At 42.0% G+C, this 14121-nt stretch overlaps 1 protein-coding gene across 2 annotated transcripts in view; it reads right to left on the reverse strand.

Annotated features, from left to right (window-relative positions):
- The window catches only part of REC114 (REC114 meiotic recombination protein), a 65560-nt gene that overhangs the window by 17727 nt on the left and 33712 nt on the right, over positions 1 to 14121 (reverse strand). The window contains exon 3 of one of the 2 annotated variants that reach the window (XM_024557518.2): positions 538 to 621. The exons of the other annotated variant lie outside the window; for it this stretch is intronic. Within the exon in view, the coding sequence (XP_024413286.2) occupies positions 538 to 621 (84 nt within the window). The remainder of the gene's footprint in view (positions 1 to 537; positions 622 to 14121) is intronic. 2 annotated transcript variants of the gene reach the window in all.

Here is a 14121-nt window from a genome sequence, read left to right on the forward strand (position 1 = left end):
TAGAAATTAGGATCTTTCACCTAAATTTCAAAATTACTCAGCGAATGTTAACAGATTGGGTTTTATGTTATTTCTCAAAAAGAAAAAACAATCTAGGTGATTAGTCCACATGTTTCTCTGGTGAGGATCATTCCTTACATTTACTACAGGAAGAAAGAAAAGAAAAGAGAATTTAATTTTTAATATTAAAGAGGTAAAAAATGAAAATATACATTCAGTGAAGCACTCAAAAATATACAACTTTTAACATCTAGCAAGGTAAACAACAAAGTAGTCCACCTCCCCTCAATCTGTCCTTGGGAGTTGGGGAACGGCTGCCCCACCCCCTCAGAGAGATCTGTTGAATCCCTGGCTCCCAGCAACACCCTCTTACTAACTAGGCCGCTGCCTTTCTACAGTCCTTGTTTCGTGTTCTGTTCATAATGCAAAGCTTCCTTAAACATGTGCTATCCCAGTACCATCCACGGCAAAGAGAAGCTCCCACACCCCCCATGTGCACACAGAAGCTTAGAAACAGTTGGCCACACAGCATCTTGCCTTTATTGTTGTTCCAAACAACAGACAATCCATGCGTCTTACAATCTTCAACCAGTTCTTGCTACCAATGAGTGAAAACCCTTCCTGAAACGAAATAATTAAGCATAATTAGCAACAGAAGAAAAAAGGGACGTGAAGAATAGCTGTAGTGTGGCAAGCGGGGGTGTCTATACCGTATACACAGCGACAACTCAATGCCACCACTGCCAGGAGGCCCTCGGGGGAGTCCCAGGGCTCTTCCTGCACCAGCAACACGAAGAGTCTCACCTTTTGTTCCTTTTCCTAATCTTCTCACGTGGAAAAACAATGAACTGTTACAAGACAGTAAATGTCCGTAGTCATATTTGCTATGTTCTTCTATGCCTAGGAGTTGCCAAAATATGAGTTTATATTCCTAAAAACCAAGGATTTCTGTTATACTAATTTATTAACTGTACATCCCTAACTAAATAGTGAGATTTCTCTTCATGAGACTCTTATTTTCAGATTACGATAAATGGAAAAATTGAAGCAATTTGTTCTTATATGATAAATGTTTAGTTCAATCTGAAAAAACAAACAAACAAAAAAGGCAAAGAAGGCAGTAGAGCACACGCAAGTCTCAAAAGAGGAATAACCGTTGAATCCTAAAGGCGGAAAGATGAACTTTTTCTACAGCTTATTCATAAAGTAAATGGAATCGACTGTCCAATGATTCCAGCAGCTCAGGAGCTCCAGTGTTGCTGTCAGTGGATTAACAGAATATGGTACTCTACTCAGCGAGTAGTACAAAACTAAAAACTCATGATGGCCCATATCACTGCTGTCCCGGAGAAGTACAACTGGAGTCACATATTTCATTTTAAATTTTCTAGTAGCTACATTTTAAAAACAAGAAATTGATAACATTTTATTTTATTTAACTTAATATAGCAAACATCATGCCCTGGCTGGTGTGGCTTAGCGGACTGAGTATGGGCCTGTGAACCAAAGAGTCACCGGTTCAATTCCCAGTCAGGGTACATGCCTGGGTTACAGGCCAGGTCCCTGGTAGGGGACGTGCGAGAGGAAACCACACATTAATGTTTCTCTCCTTTTTGTCTCTCCCTTCACCTCTGTCTAAAAATAAATAAAATCTTTAAAAAACATAAACATTATTGCAACATGTAAACAATGTAAAACATTATTAATAAAATAGTACAAAAAAGAGAATGTAAACTAAGTCTTTGAAATCCAGTATGTTTTTTTTTTATTTTATTTTTTGATTTTTAGAGAGAGAGGAAGGGAGGGAAAAAGAGGGAGAGAAACATCCATGTGAGAGAGAAAGATTAATTGGCTGCCTTCTGTACACACCCCCCTACCAGAGACCAAACCTGCAACCCAGGCATGTGCCTTGACCCTGAGTCGAACTGGTGACTTCGTGGGACGATGCCCAACCAACTGAGCCATACCAGTCAGGGATAAAGTATATTGTTTAGCAAAAAAGCAAGCAACAGAACCATGTCCACAGTACACTTTGTTGTATATAAAAACGGGAGGGAAGACACAATATGTACAGTCATGTCCAACAACATTTTGGTCAATAATGGACAGTGATGGTTCCACAAAATTATAAGGAGCTGAAAAATTCCTGTCACCTCGTGATGTCATAGCCATGGTAACACCCCAGTGCAACCCCGTACTCACCTGTCTGCGGCGATGCTGGGGTAAACGAGCCTATCACGTTGCCAGTCGTACAGGAGTACAGCACATACAATTACAGTGTGGGCTCTAGGTCGTGCAAGTACACTCTGACGTGCACTCACACAATTATCAAACTGCCTAACGGTGGAACGATGCACTCGGAACGTGTCCTGGTAGCTCAGCAGCACGTGATTGTTTTCTTACTCTTTGCTTGCACTTACATGTAAAAAACGGAAGGATCAGTACACGAGAGACTAGTGAAAATAGTAGTCTGCAGGGAGTGGGAGTGAACAGTACAGACGGGGTGGGGCAGGAGCCGGCATTGCTACGGTGGCCTTTTTACATTGCTGGAGTTTTGAGCCACGTAGACCTCTTCTGCGTGTGTCACAGGAGTATTTACGCAAACAAGGATGCCCATTCCAATATGGCACAAGCTCAGGAAGAGGTGGCAGGACCTAAAGAAATGCTAAGTCTACAAGAACTCTACTCTCATTACAATTTTTCTGTAAATATAAAACTATTCTATAATAAAAACTTACTAAAATGGAAAAGGAACAATCAGCTCTTGGACCTGGACTGGTCTTACCTCCTCCTGTGCCCAGTCCAGTCTGGGGCCCAGCGGACTTCACCTGGCGGTCCCACAGCTCTCTGCCCAGGTGCCTGGCTGGTCGGAGCGGCACTGCTCCCCACACATGTCCCCACTTCTGCACACTGCTGTCCCAGTGAATGGCGGCAACACAGCCAGTCACCCAGGTGAGTACCCTGGTGTCACGCCTGAGTCCTTTTTTCCCCCTCCTGCCCCAACACCAGTCATATCCAAGAAGCTTCGGACAGCTTCTTCATCCGACCCTTCCCCCACTTTACATTGTCACTGCCACATCAGGCTGCCAGCAGTTCTCCCAGTTACTGCAGTATCTTCTTAACAGGTCCCCCTTCCTCGAGGCCCAGTTTCTCAATCTGTCTGTGGTACTGCCAGAGTAGTCTTTGCAACACAAAAATGCGATGCAGTTACTCCATTTCAGTGCGGTCACCCCATCACTGCCTCACCCCACCCCAACGCACCCCCGCCCCATCACAGGAAACACCTGCAGGATGCAGTGAAAATTCCTCAGGGTGTGGAGGTCTCTTAAATTTGGCTTCTGCCTTTCCTGAGGGATTGCTTCCTTCAGCTCTCCTAAATAAAGATACTAGAGCCACACCAAACCATATCACAGCCACACGGAACTGTATTACAGCCACACTGAAGTGTATTACAGCCACACGGAACTGTATTACAGCCACACCGAAGTGTATTACAGCCACATGGAACTGTATTACAGCCACACGGAACTCCCTAGTTCTGCAAATGCCATGCTCCTCACAACTTGATTTCATGGTGCAGCTCGTTCTGAAATGGCCTTCCTTTCTCACTTATCTTTTAAAACCAGCTTTGTCTCAACCATTCCCCACAAGACAAACTTGGTTGATCTCTCGGAAGTCTGCTCCCACAGGATCTGTTGTACTTACCACGCTCCATCGTAACCAGTTGGAGTTACGTGTCTTCCTCCCTAGCTGAAACGAGGAGGACTCCCTAGGCAGGGTGGGGCAGGTTCTAGAATGGCTAACTACCTGTTGAGTCCCCAGCAACTATCCGAGAGTTCAGCCCCAGTGGCCACTGGGGTTAGGACTCCGTCCTGGGCGGCTGCAGCCTTCCTTCGGGCAGCACCTCTTGAGCCACTTTTCAGCTCTTTGTCAGTTTGTCCAAACCGTTTTGCCTCAGACTTCACACATCTCTCTGCCTCTACACCCTGCCTCCTGCCTCATTTAACCTCTACTCGCTGTTCATTTTCCCCCTAATCTCAACTGGGACGCCCTGTTACACTTCCCCAGAGCGCTCATTTTTTTCCCCCATAGCATTTCTCTCTCTCTCTGCCTATAGGGATTACTAACTTAACATCTAGGGGCTGTGTCTGTCTTCCTCGCTACCATATGTACGAGGATAGTGCCCACGATGGTGTTTGACGCTAGAAGATGCCTCAAGTCTTATTGAGTGAATGAACTAAAGAAGGAAGCTCGCTATTAAAATTCATTAACAAATTTTCATGTCAGCATCACTTCTTGGGGGCAGTGTGGTCCACCAGTTTATTGCAGCAATGATGTAGAACGTTTTACTTCTCTTTGATTTATACTAATCATGTTTAGGATTCAGAAAGAGCTTTTTCATTCTAATGTTCTGGGATTTAGGAACATTACCTAACCCTTCTCATTCCTATATTCCTACGTTTTAATAACTGATCTTCCTATCTTTGAAAACCTACTTCTTTGAATCTCCTTTAAGGCTTCCATATTGAGTGAGTGTAGCTCACCTATCGGCTCTTCTGTGCAGCCTTTCCTGACTTAGTTAAGGGACCTGCTCTGTGCCCCTAACAAAATGCCGTGTGCTCCACTACTGACACCCTCACTGACCATCGTGAGCTCCTGCCACGGCTGGCCCCAGAGTCTGCCGCAGGGAAGTGTGCCTCAGAGCTGCCCAGGGAGCTGCTTCCCCTGGTGCTTAGGATGCTGGCCTCCCCTCCCCCGCCAAAACCCACTGCCATAAAAAGCCACCATTAACTGATGAGAGTCTGTCATGTTCTTTGGAAGTGCTGGTGGGGAAAAAGGTTGGGAACTGATAGTATAGTGTGGGAAGAAATAGAGAACAGAGTGCTCTAGGGAATACCAAATTATCATCAGACAGAAGAACAGAAGCTGGTACCAAGAAACCATGTCCAGGGCACAGTGATGTGGAAGCTAAGCGGGGAAACTTTTGAGTACACGTGGTCAGGATGGGGTAAAACAAAGTCCAGGCTGAAGTTAGTAGTCGGGAGGCATGTGCACTACCACCACGTCTGTGGGTGTGTCTGTCACTCAACTCCTCACGCTGTCCAGCTCCCACCTTACCGCAGGCTGCACAAGAGCAAGAACCGCGTTTTCATCTTTGTACTGGGTTGGCCAAAAAGTCCGTTACGTATTTTTTCCATAAAGTAAAAGCCACATTTTTCATTTTTACCAATACCTTTATTGATTTGGATATTTTGAGTATGTCAACTATTTCCCACTATTGGCTTCCAGTGGGGAGAGGCCAGGGATGCTGCTAAATAAGCATCTTCCAATGCATCAGACAGCCCCAAAGCAAAGACTTACTTGGCCAAAATGTCAGTGGTACCAAGAAACTTCGCAAACCACTTTTAACATGTTAGATCAGTCACAGAACCTTCTCCATACACTGCACAAATCTTTTTTTGTGTTTCATTTACACTTTTACCTTCTTAAAATAATACAGCACAATGCACCAAAAATGTTGCATATCTTCTTTTATCTTCAATATTAAAATGGCTGCACAAAAATTCACCAACTTTAAGAATTTTTTTAAATGCATGCTCATATGACAGCTGTCACAATACAGTCTAACAAAATTGTTTTGAATGAAGTTGAAGACAACTAAGTACTACTAGAGCAATTGTACAGAAAGAACGTAATGGACTCTGGCCAACCCAGTATCTTGCATGTCTGTTGAATAACCAAGGAGGGCCAATATCTGATACCACCAACTCCCCCACCTGCCCCCCTTCCTCCGATCGCACACCGACCCACCCTCTCAGGCTGTCCGCCTCTGGCACAGTCTCCCTGAGGTGCGGCAGTGGCCAGAATGCCACAAGATTCCAAGGTGAGGTGTCACACAACACTTGTAAGAGCGCCTCAAGCTTTTGGCTTTCAAGTATTACAAATTACGAAGCTCAATTTTACATTTTAGCTATCCATGTTTTCTGTGGCTTGTTTTCCTAAATAATTAAGAGTTACCATAAAGATAAACAAAAGGATGCTGTCAAAATAAAGAAGAAAACTGTCTAAGTAACAAATGCAGAGATTAGATGTAGACACCTGATGTGCCAGGATGCTGGAGAAGCTACCTGTGCCCTCACCCTCGCCGAGCCCATTCCCTTTGCTGTTGACTCTGTCATTGGACTCGTTCCTCCAGTGCTTCAGGCACCTCTCAGCCCTGACCTCACCTACAGTCTGCGCAGGCCAGGCGGGCATCATGAGGACCACTGGCACTTAGCTAGGTAACTAGCTTTAAAACCATGCCATATATGATGGTAAGTGCTTTGAAGAAAACATAGAGACTTTTATGGAAATGACAAAGGGCCCACACCTGCTACAAATACCCTGATTCAGAGGAAAACAGCATAGAATTATAGTTACAAAAACAACTTGGTGACTAATCACATGACAATTCACACAGCCCCCAAGCCCAGAGTACCAAAAGGCTTCTTGAGGAACATGAGGTGTTTAGGTGCCAGGTTATTTATTTAAAAATTTAGATCCTGGTTTAAGCTTCAGGGTTCTGCTTCTGACTCACTTGCCCTAGAGCTCAGGGTTTTGAGGTTCAAATTATATTGACAACAGAAAAAAGGTATCCCTGATAAAGCATCTGCTACAGATTATGAAGGTAATGTGCAGAGAGAAGAAAGCAAGCAAAAGAACTGGGGTATTTAAAAAACAATTTTCAATAATCACAACCAATTGTTACTTATTAAGCAAATAAAAGGGAGCAATAAGGTAGATAATAAAAATTTATAGTTGGGTTTTTGATGATTAGATTTTGACCTTCGATTTGAATATGGGTATTTCCACTACATTCAGAAATACACAATGTTGTGCTTGGAGAAGAAATAATTCTTTCTTAGAAGGACTTACTCCACACTTAGCATGAAGATAAATAAACATCATCCTATCTCAGACTGAGATGACTCAAACTAACATGCCCATTCAATAACTAACTTTATTTTGGAGTTATAATTTTCCTGTCTTAAAAGAGATGAGGTAAATAAAATTAATGAGTAATGGTAACACAAAAGAACTACTGTGTTTTAGAATATTTAACATAAAGAAGTCATGATATGCTATGAAAAGTCAGTTTGTTCCAAATATATTTATTATGTACCATGGTCTGTGCCAGGCCCTATGACTGACACCAGAGGACCAAAGTCGTCCCCGCCCCCCAACCGACAATTAGGGCACATCCAACAAATAGCCATTTCACAGCAACAATCAACTTGGAAAGTTTCGTGTTTCTATGGCAGCAGAGAAAAGAGGCATTAGACTCAAAGGGCCAGAGGAAATGGTCCTTTGACTGATTTAAAAAACAAACAACTTTTACTTAGAAATAACTGATCTACTCCTGTTTCTGTAACACAGATTTTCAAACACACACAGAAGCAGAGAAAACAGGAGAATAACAGGATGAACCGCCACGTGCCGGTCCCCTAACCACAGCGCACGTCCCAGTGTGGCCGGCTTACTTCACGGGCACCCACAGCCAGGGACTCCCACAGCCAGGACTATTCTGAAGCAAATCCCCACACCTGTAAATATTTCAGAATGCATCTCTAAAAGCTAAGGGCTGTTCTTAAAACATACACACAGAACCATTACCATGCCTTAAAAATGAACAACTTTTTAACATCAAATATTTTTGTCACTGTTCACATTTCTCTGATCTTATTAACATTGTTTAAGTTCTTTTCTGAATAGGGGTCCAAATAAGATCCACATATTGTGGTAATTGAGTCTCTTTTACACTATTGGTTCTTCCTTTTATTTTTTCCCCTTGCAATTTTTTGTTGAAGAAACTGGATCCTCAGTCCTCCAGATTAGGGACTAGCGCATTTTTACTCCTGTGAAGGGTCAGTAGGTGTTTTGGGTTTCGCCGCCCCCAATGTCTGTCACAACTGTGCAACCTGCTCCCCTGGCATGGACACACCCACAGTGTGTGAATGAGCACGACTGTGCTCCAGTGAAACTGGACTTGTGAACACTGAAGTTTGATTTAATATAATTTGCACAACTCACAAAATAGTATTATTTTGATTTTTCCAAGAATTTAAAAATGTAAAAGCTATTCTTAGCTCACAAGTCATACAAAACTAGGCAACGGACCAGAGTGCCCCACAGCCCATATTTTGCCGACCCCCTACTCGACACAATCACCTGCACCAAACTGTGCTGTTATATCCCCGTGGGGTCTTTTAGTATGTGTCTCTGTCTCCTGTAATTCCTGCAGGCTGGTGCTTATATCAATAAGCCTGATCGGATTCAAGGCTTGATTCCCCTGCCCCCACCACAAGAATCTGCAAGATTACGTCCTAGATGGTGGTATATGATTCCATAGGAATGTCTTCTCATCTTTTCTCATCCTTTTTTTTGTGAAGTTAGTAGCCACGGATCATCACTGCATAGACCCGTTAATTTCATCAGTGGTTGTAAATGATGTGTTAGTTTTTTCATTCATCCTTAATTTATGAGCTGAAATGCAAGTATAAGGAGAAACTTTGTTTCATCTATTACTTTGTTACTCTAGATTAAAATAGGAGAGTAGGAGAGGCAGGATAAATGCTTCTTTCATCTGCCAGTTTTCAACATAATGAGGTAGTTCGCTAGTATGACAATGAGGGTTTTTTAAAGTCTCCTCTGAAACTCACAAATTTAAATATATTTGCTGTTTCAGTTCATTGTAGTTATTGACCTTCAAATTGTCTCTCTTTGGAGGAGAGAACTTTTCAAGTTGACTCCTGAGTCCTGACCTGCCCTTAGTAATCTCAAGGTATGAGAAACTCCCCGTCTCCCTGCACGAACAGCATCCATCACACAGGTACGTCAGCGGCGAAGCCTCTCCCACTCATATCTGGAAGGTCACAGAAATGCCCAGTCATCTAGTTTTGTTCTAGGTGTTATCCATGGGTCTTTGGCTTTGCAGTCCTATTTGATCTATTTTTGGGGAAGATTTGAGGAGATTAAAAGCTATGATGCCTTTTCTGGCCAAGAAGGAATAAGAGGGTCAAAAATTATACTCCTATCATAAACAACTAGAAAACTGGTTGGGCAGATAAAGTGCTCCCAGATAAGGTAAAGTTAAAGGAATTCATCATCACCCAGCCCTTATTATATGAAATGTTAAAGGGACTTATTTAAGAAAAAGAAGAAAACTATGAACAGTAAAATGACAACAAACTCACAACTATCAACAACTGAACCTAAAAAAAAAACCAAAACCAAACTAAGCAAACAACTAGAACAGGAACAGAATCACAGAAATGGAGATCATATGGAGGGATATCAATGGGGGGGGGAGGGGAAAGATGGGGGGAAAAGGTACAGGAATAAGAAGCATAAATGGTAAACACGAAATAGACAGGGGGATGTTAAGAACAGTATAGGAAATGGAGAAGCCAAAGAACTATGTATGACCCATGGATATGAACTAAGAGGGGAATGCTGGAGGGAATGTGGGTACGAGGCAGAGGAGGACAAATGGGAGAAAAAAGAATGGGACAACTGTAATAGCGTAATCAATAAAATGTCCTTAGAAAGAAAACTGGGCCCTGGCTGAAGTATTAACATCATTAAAATGTCCATACTACCAAAGCAATCTGCAGATTCAAAGCCCAGTGGCACATTTCACGGATTTAGAACAAATATTCTAAAAATTTATATGGGACGAAAAAATACCTCAAATAGCCTCAGCAATTCTGAGAAAGCAGAACACAGTCTGAGGGATGGCAGTCCCTGATATTTATACTACACGGCCACTGTACTGAAGACAGCCTGGTGCGGGCACAGGAACAGACACACAGATCAATGGAGCAGCACAGAGAGCCCAGAAGTCAGCCCGCCTCTCTATGGTCAATTACTATTCAACAACAGGGGCACAAGCATACAATTGAGTAAACACAGTCTCTTCAATAAATGGCATTGGGGGAACTGGACTGGTGCATGCAAGAAAATGAAACTAGACCACCAACTTACACCATACACCAGAATAATCTCAAAATGGATAAAGGGCTTAAATATAAGTCATGATACCATAAAAGTCCTAGCAGAAAACATAGGCGGTAAAATTTCAGACATTCCACATAGCAATATTTTTGCCAATATATCCCCTAGGGCAAGGGAAATGAAGGAAAAAATAAACAAATGGTACTACAACAAATTAAAAAGTTTCTGCATGGCTAAAAAAATCATCAGCAAAATGAAAAGGGAACCGACTGTATGGGCAAACATGTTTGCCAATGATACCCCAGACAAGGGCTTAATCGCCAAAACATATAAAAAACTCATACGATTCAACAACAGGAAGACAAACAACCCAATTAAAAAATGGGCAAAGACGCCCTGGCTGGTGTGGCTCAGTGTACTGAGCGCTGGCCTGAGAACCAAAAGGTCATCAGTTCAATTTCTGGTCATGGCACATACCTGGGTTGCACTCCAGGCCCCCAGTTGGGGGCATGCCAGAGGCAACCAATTGAGGTATATCTCTCATACATTGGTTTTCTCTACCTCTCTTTCTCCCTCCCTTCCCCTCTGTCTAAATAAATGAATTTTTTAAATCTTTAAAAAAAATTTTTTTTAAATGGGCAAAAGACCTGAATAGACACTTCTCCAAGGAGGACAAACAGATGGCCCGTCCATATATGAAAAAATGCTTAACATCACTAGTCATCAGAGGGAGGCAAATTAAAACCACAGTGAGATACCACTTCACACCGGTCAGAATGGCCATCATAACCAAATCAACAAACAGCAAGTGCTGGTGAGGTTGTGGAGAAAAGGGAACCCTAGTGCACTGTTGGTGGGAATGCAGACTGGTGCAGCCACTGTGGAAAACAGTATGGAATTTCCTCAAAAAACTAAATATGGAACTGCCTTTTGACCCAGCGATTCCACTACTGGAATTATACCCTAAGAACCCCAAATCACCAATCCAAAGGAACTTTAGCATGCCTACATTCATAGCAGCATTATTTACAATAGCCAAGAGCTGGAAACAGCCTAAGTGCCCATCAGTAAATGAGTGGATCAAAAACTGTGGTGCATTTACCCGATGGAAATCTATGCAGAAGAAAGAAGGAGCTCCTACTTTTTGTGACAGCATGGATGGAACTGGAGAGTATTATGCTAAGTGAAATAAGCCAGGTGGCAAAAGACAAATGCCATATGACCTCACTTATAAGAGGAATGTAATGAGCAAAATAAACTAACGAGCAAAACAGAACCAGAGGCTAGGAAACATGGAACAGACTGACAGCTGCCAGAGGGGAGGGGGCTGTGATGTTGGGAAGAAGGGGAAGGGACTAGTCAAAAAATATGTATGAATGACCCATGGACATGGACAATGGTGTGGGGATTGACTGGGATTAGGAGGTGAATTGGGGAGAGGAGGGAAAAGGAGAAAAAATTGGGACAACTCTAATATAATAATTAAAAATTTAAAAAAAAAAGAATGATTGATTGACAGACAAAAAAATACTAGGAAAATTGCCAGACTGAACCTCTTATCCGATGAACCTGTTTCCAACCCCCTTCACACACTTTCTTCTCCTTATAAAACGGGCAGCTCGAAAGGAAATGTTAAGGTGGTTTTTAAGAGTACATCAGCTGTCATCACCAGCCATCTGAATAAAGCACCCATAGGATTAAATTATTGTCTCTACTGATTGGTTCTAGTAGTAAGAGGAAGCATGAAAGCCAGCTTTTCCAGTTTCAGTTGGAGTATCATCCCACAGACCAAAAGGTCACGGATTCGATTCCAGGTCAGGGTACATACCCAGTTTGTGGGTTCAGTCCCTGGTTAGGGTGTATATGACAAGGTGACCAACTGATGTTTCTCTCTCACATTGATATCTCTATCTATCTATCTCCTCCCCTTCCTCTCTAAAAGCAATGAAAAAAAAAAGTCCATGGGTAAGGATACAAAAAATTTTATTTGGGAGGGACATATCAGCTGAGGAGACTTCCTCACCCTGAGGATTGAGGGGTCCAGTCCCACACAAATTTCCCCAGACCAGGGTTCCAGTGCCAGGAAGGGAAGTCCCCATAATTTCTGGCTGTGAAAACCAGGACAGATTGTGCCTGAGTGAGACAGAAGCTTCTGGAGTCCCAGATGTTCCTCTTATAGGGCCTGTGAGCAGACTAACCCAGACTCACTCGCTCTGAGCTCCAGTACTGGAGCAGCAGCTTGAAAGGCACCAGGGACGCAGGGTGAAGAGCTAAACTGGCTGGCATCAGGGTGAGAGCTGGAGGGCAGCTCTCTCCCAGAGAGAAGTGCTGGCAGAGGCCATTGGCAAGTATGTTTTCCTATACAGTTGATACCCTTTTCATTCTCATGATGTTTTCTCTAGCTGAGCAGAAGCTTTTTAATTTGATGTAGTCTCATTTGTTTATTCTTTTCTTTATTTCCCTTGCCCTAGGAGATATATTAGCAAAAATATTGCTGTGTGGGATATCTGAAATTTTACTGCCTAAGTTTTCCTCTATGACTTGTATGGTATCCTGGCACCTTACATTTTTTTATCCATTTTGAGTTTATTCTGGTGTATGGTGTAAGTTGGTGGTCTAGTTTTATTTTTTTGCATGTACCTGTCCAGATTTCCCATCACCATTTATCGAAGAGGCTATTTTTACTCCATTTTATGCTCCTGCCCCCTTTGTCAAATATTAATTGACCATAGAGACTTGGGTTTACTTCTGGGCTCTCTATTCTGTTCCATTGATCTATGTGTCTGTTCTTATGCCAGTACCAGACTGTTCTGATTACAGTTGCCTTGTAATGTAGTTTGATATCATTGTGCTCCCTCCTACTTTGTCCTTCTTTCTCAAGATTGCTGAGGCTATTCGGGGTCATTTTGGGTTCCTTATAAATTTTTGAAATATTTGTTCTAAATCTATGAAATATTTCATTGATATTTTAATAAGGATTGCATTGAATCTATAGATTACTTTGGGTGGTGTGGACATTTTAATGATGTTAATTCTTCCCATCCATGATGGTACATGCTTCCATTATTTGTATCTTCCTTAATTTCTTTTTTCAGTGTTCTGTAGTTTTCTTAGTACAGGTCTTTTACCTCCTTGGTTAAGTTTATTCCTAGCTACTTTTTTTGTTGTTGCTATAATAAATGGGATATTTTTCTTAGTTTTTGTTTCTGTTATTTCATTGTTGGTGTACAAAAATGCCTTTGATATCTGAATATTGACTTTACATCTTGCTATTTTTCCAAATTCACTTATTAGGTCGAGTAATTTTTGGTGGAGCCTATAAGGTTCTCTATGTACACTATCATGTCATCTGCAAATATCAGCATTACTTCCTCCTTTCCAATTTGGATACCTCTTATTTCTTTTTCTTGTCTAATCACTGTAGCTAGCACTTCCAATACTACGTTGAATAACAGTGGTAAAAGCAGACACCCTTGTCTTGTTCCAAATCTTTGGGAGAAAGGTTTTAGTTTTTCCTGTTGAGTATGATGTTGGCTGCAGGTTTCTCGTATATGGCCTTTATTATGTGAGGTGCTCCCTCTATTCCCACTTGCTGAGTGTTTATTTTTATCATGAATGGGTCCTGTACTTTATCATATGCTTTTTCAGTATCTATTGATATGATCATGTGTTTTGTCTTTCATTTTGTTTATGTGGTGTACTACATTTATTGATTTGTGAATATTGTGCCATCCTTGCATCCCTGGGATGAGACCCACTTCATAATGTTGTATGATCTTTTTAATGTACTGCTGGATGCAGTTTGCCAATATTTTGTTGGTAATTTTAGCATCTATGTTCATCAGTGATATTGGCCTGTATTTTTCTTTCTTGTGTCTTTACCTGCTTTTGGAATTAGGATAGTACTGGCATCATAAAAAGAGTTTGGGAGTTTTCTGTGTTTACACAATTACATATGTCCTTATTCCCCCCACCTTTTTGCCCACCTCTACCCAGCCCTCACCACCACCCCCTCCCCACTCAGGCCATAACCACACTGTTGTCTGTGACTACAGGTTATGCATATATGTTCTTTGGCTAGTTATTTCACCTTCTTTCATTCAGTACCCCCTCCCACTCTCCTCTAAC

Source organism: Desmodus rotundus, chromosome 7, assembly GCF_022682495.2.
Source record: "Desmodus rotundus isolate HL8 chromosome 7, HLdesRot8A.1, whole genome shotgun sequence".
Classification (NCBI taxonomy): domain Eukaryota; kingdom Metazoa; phylum Chordata; class Mammalia; order Chiroptera; family Phyllostomidae; genus Desmodus; species Desmodus rotundus.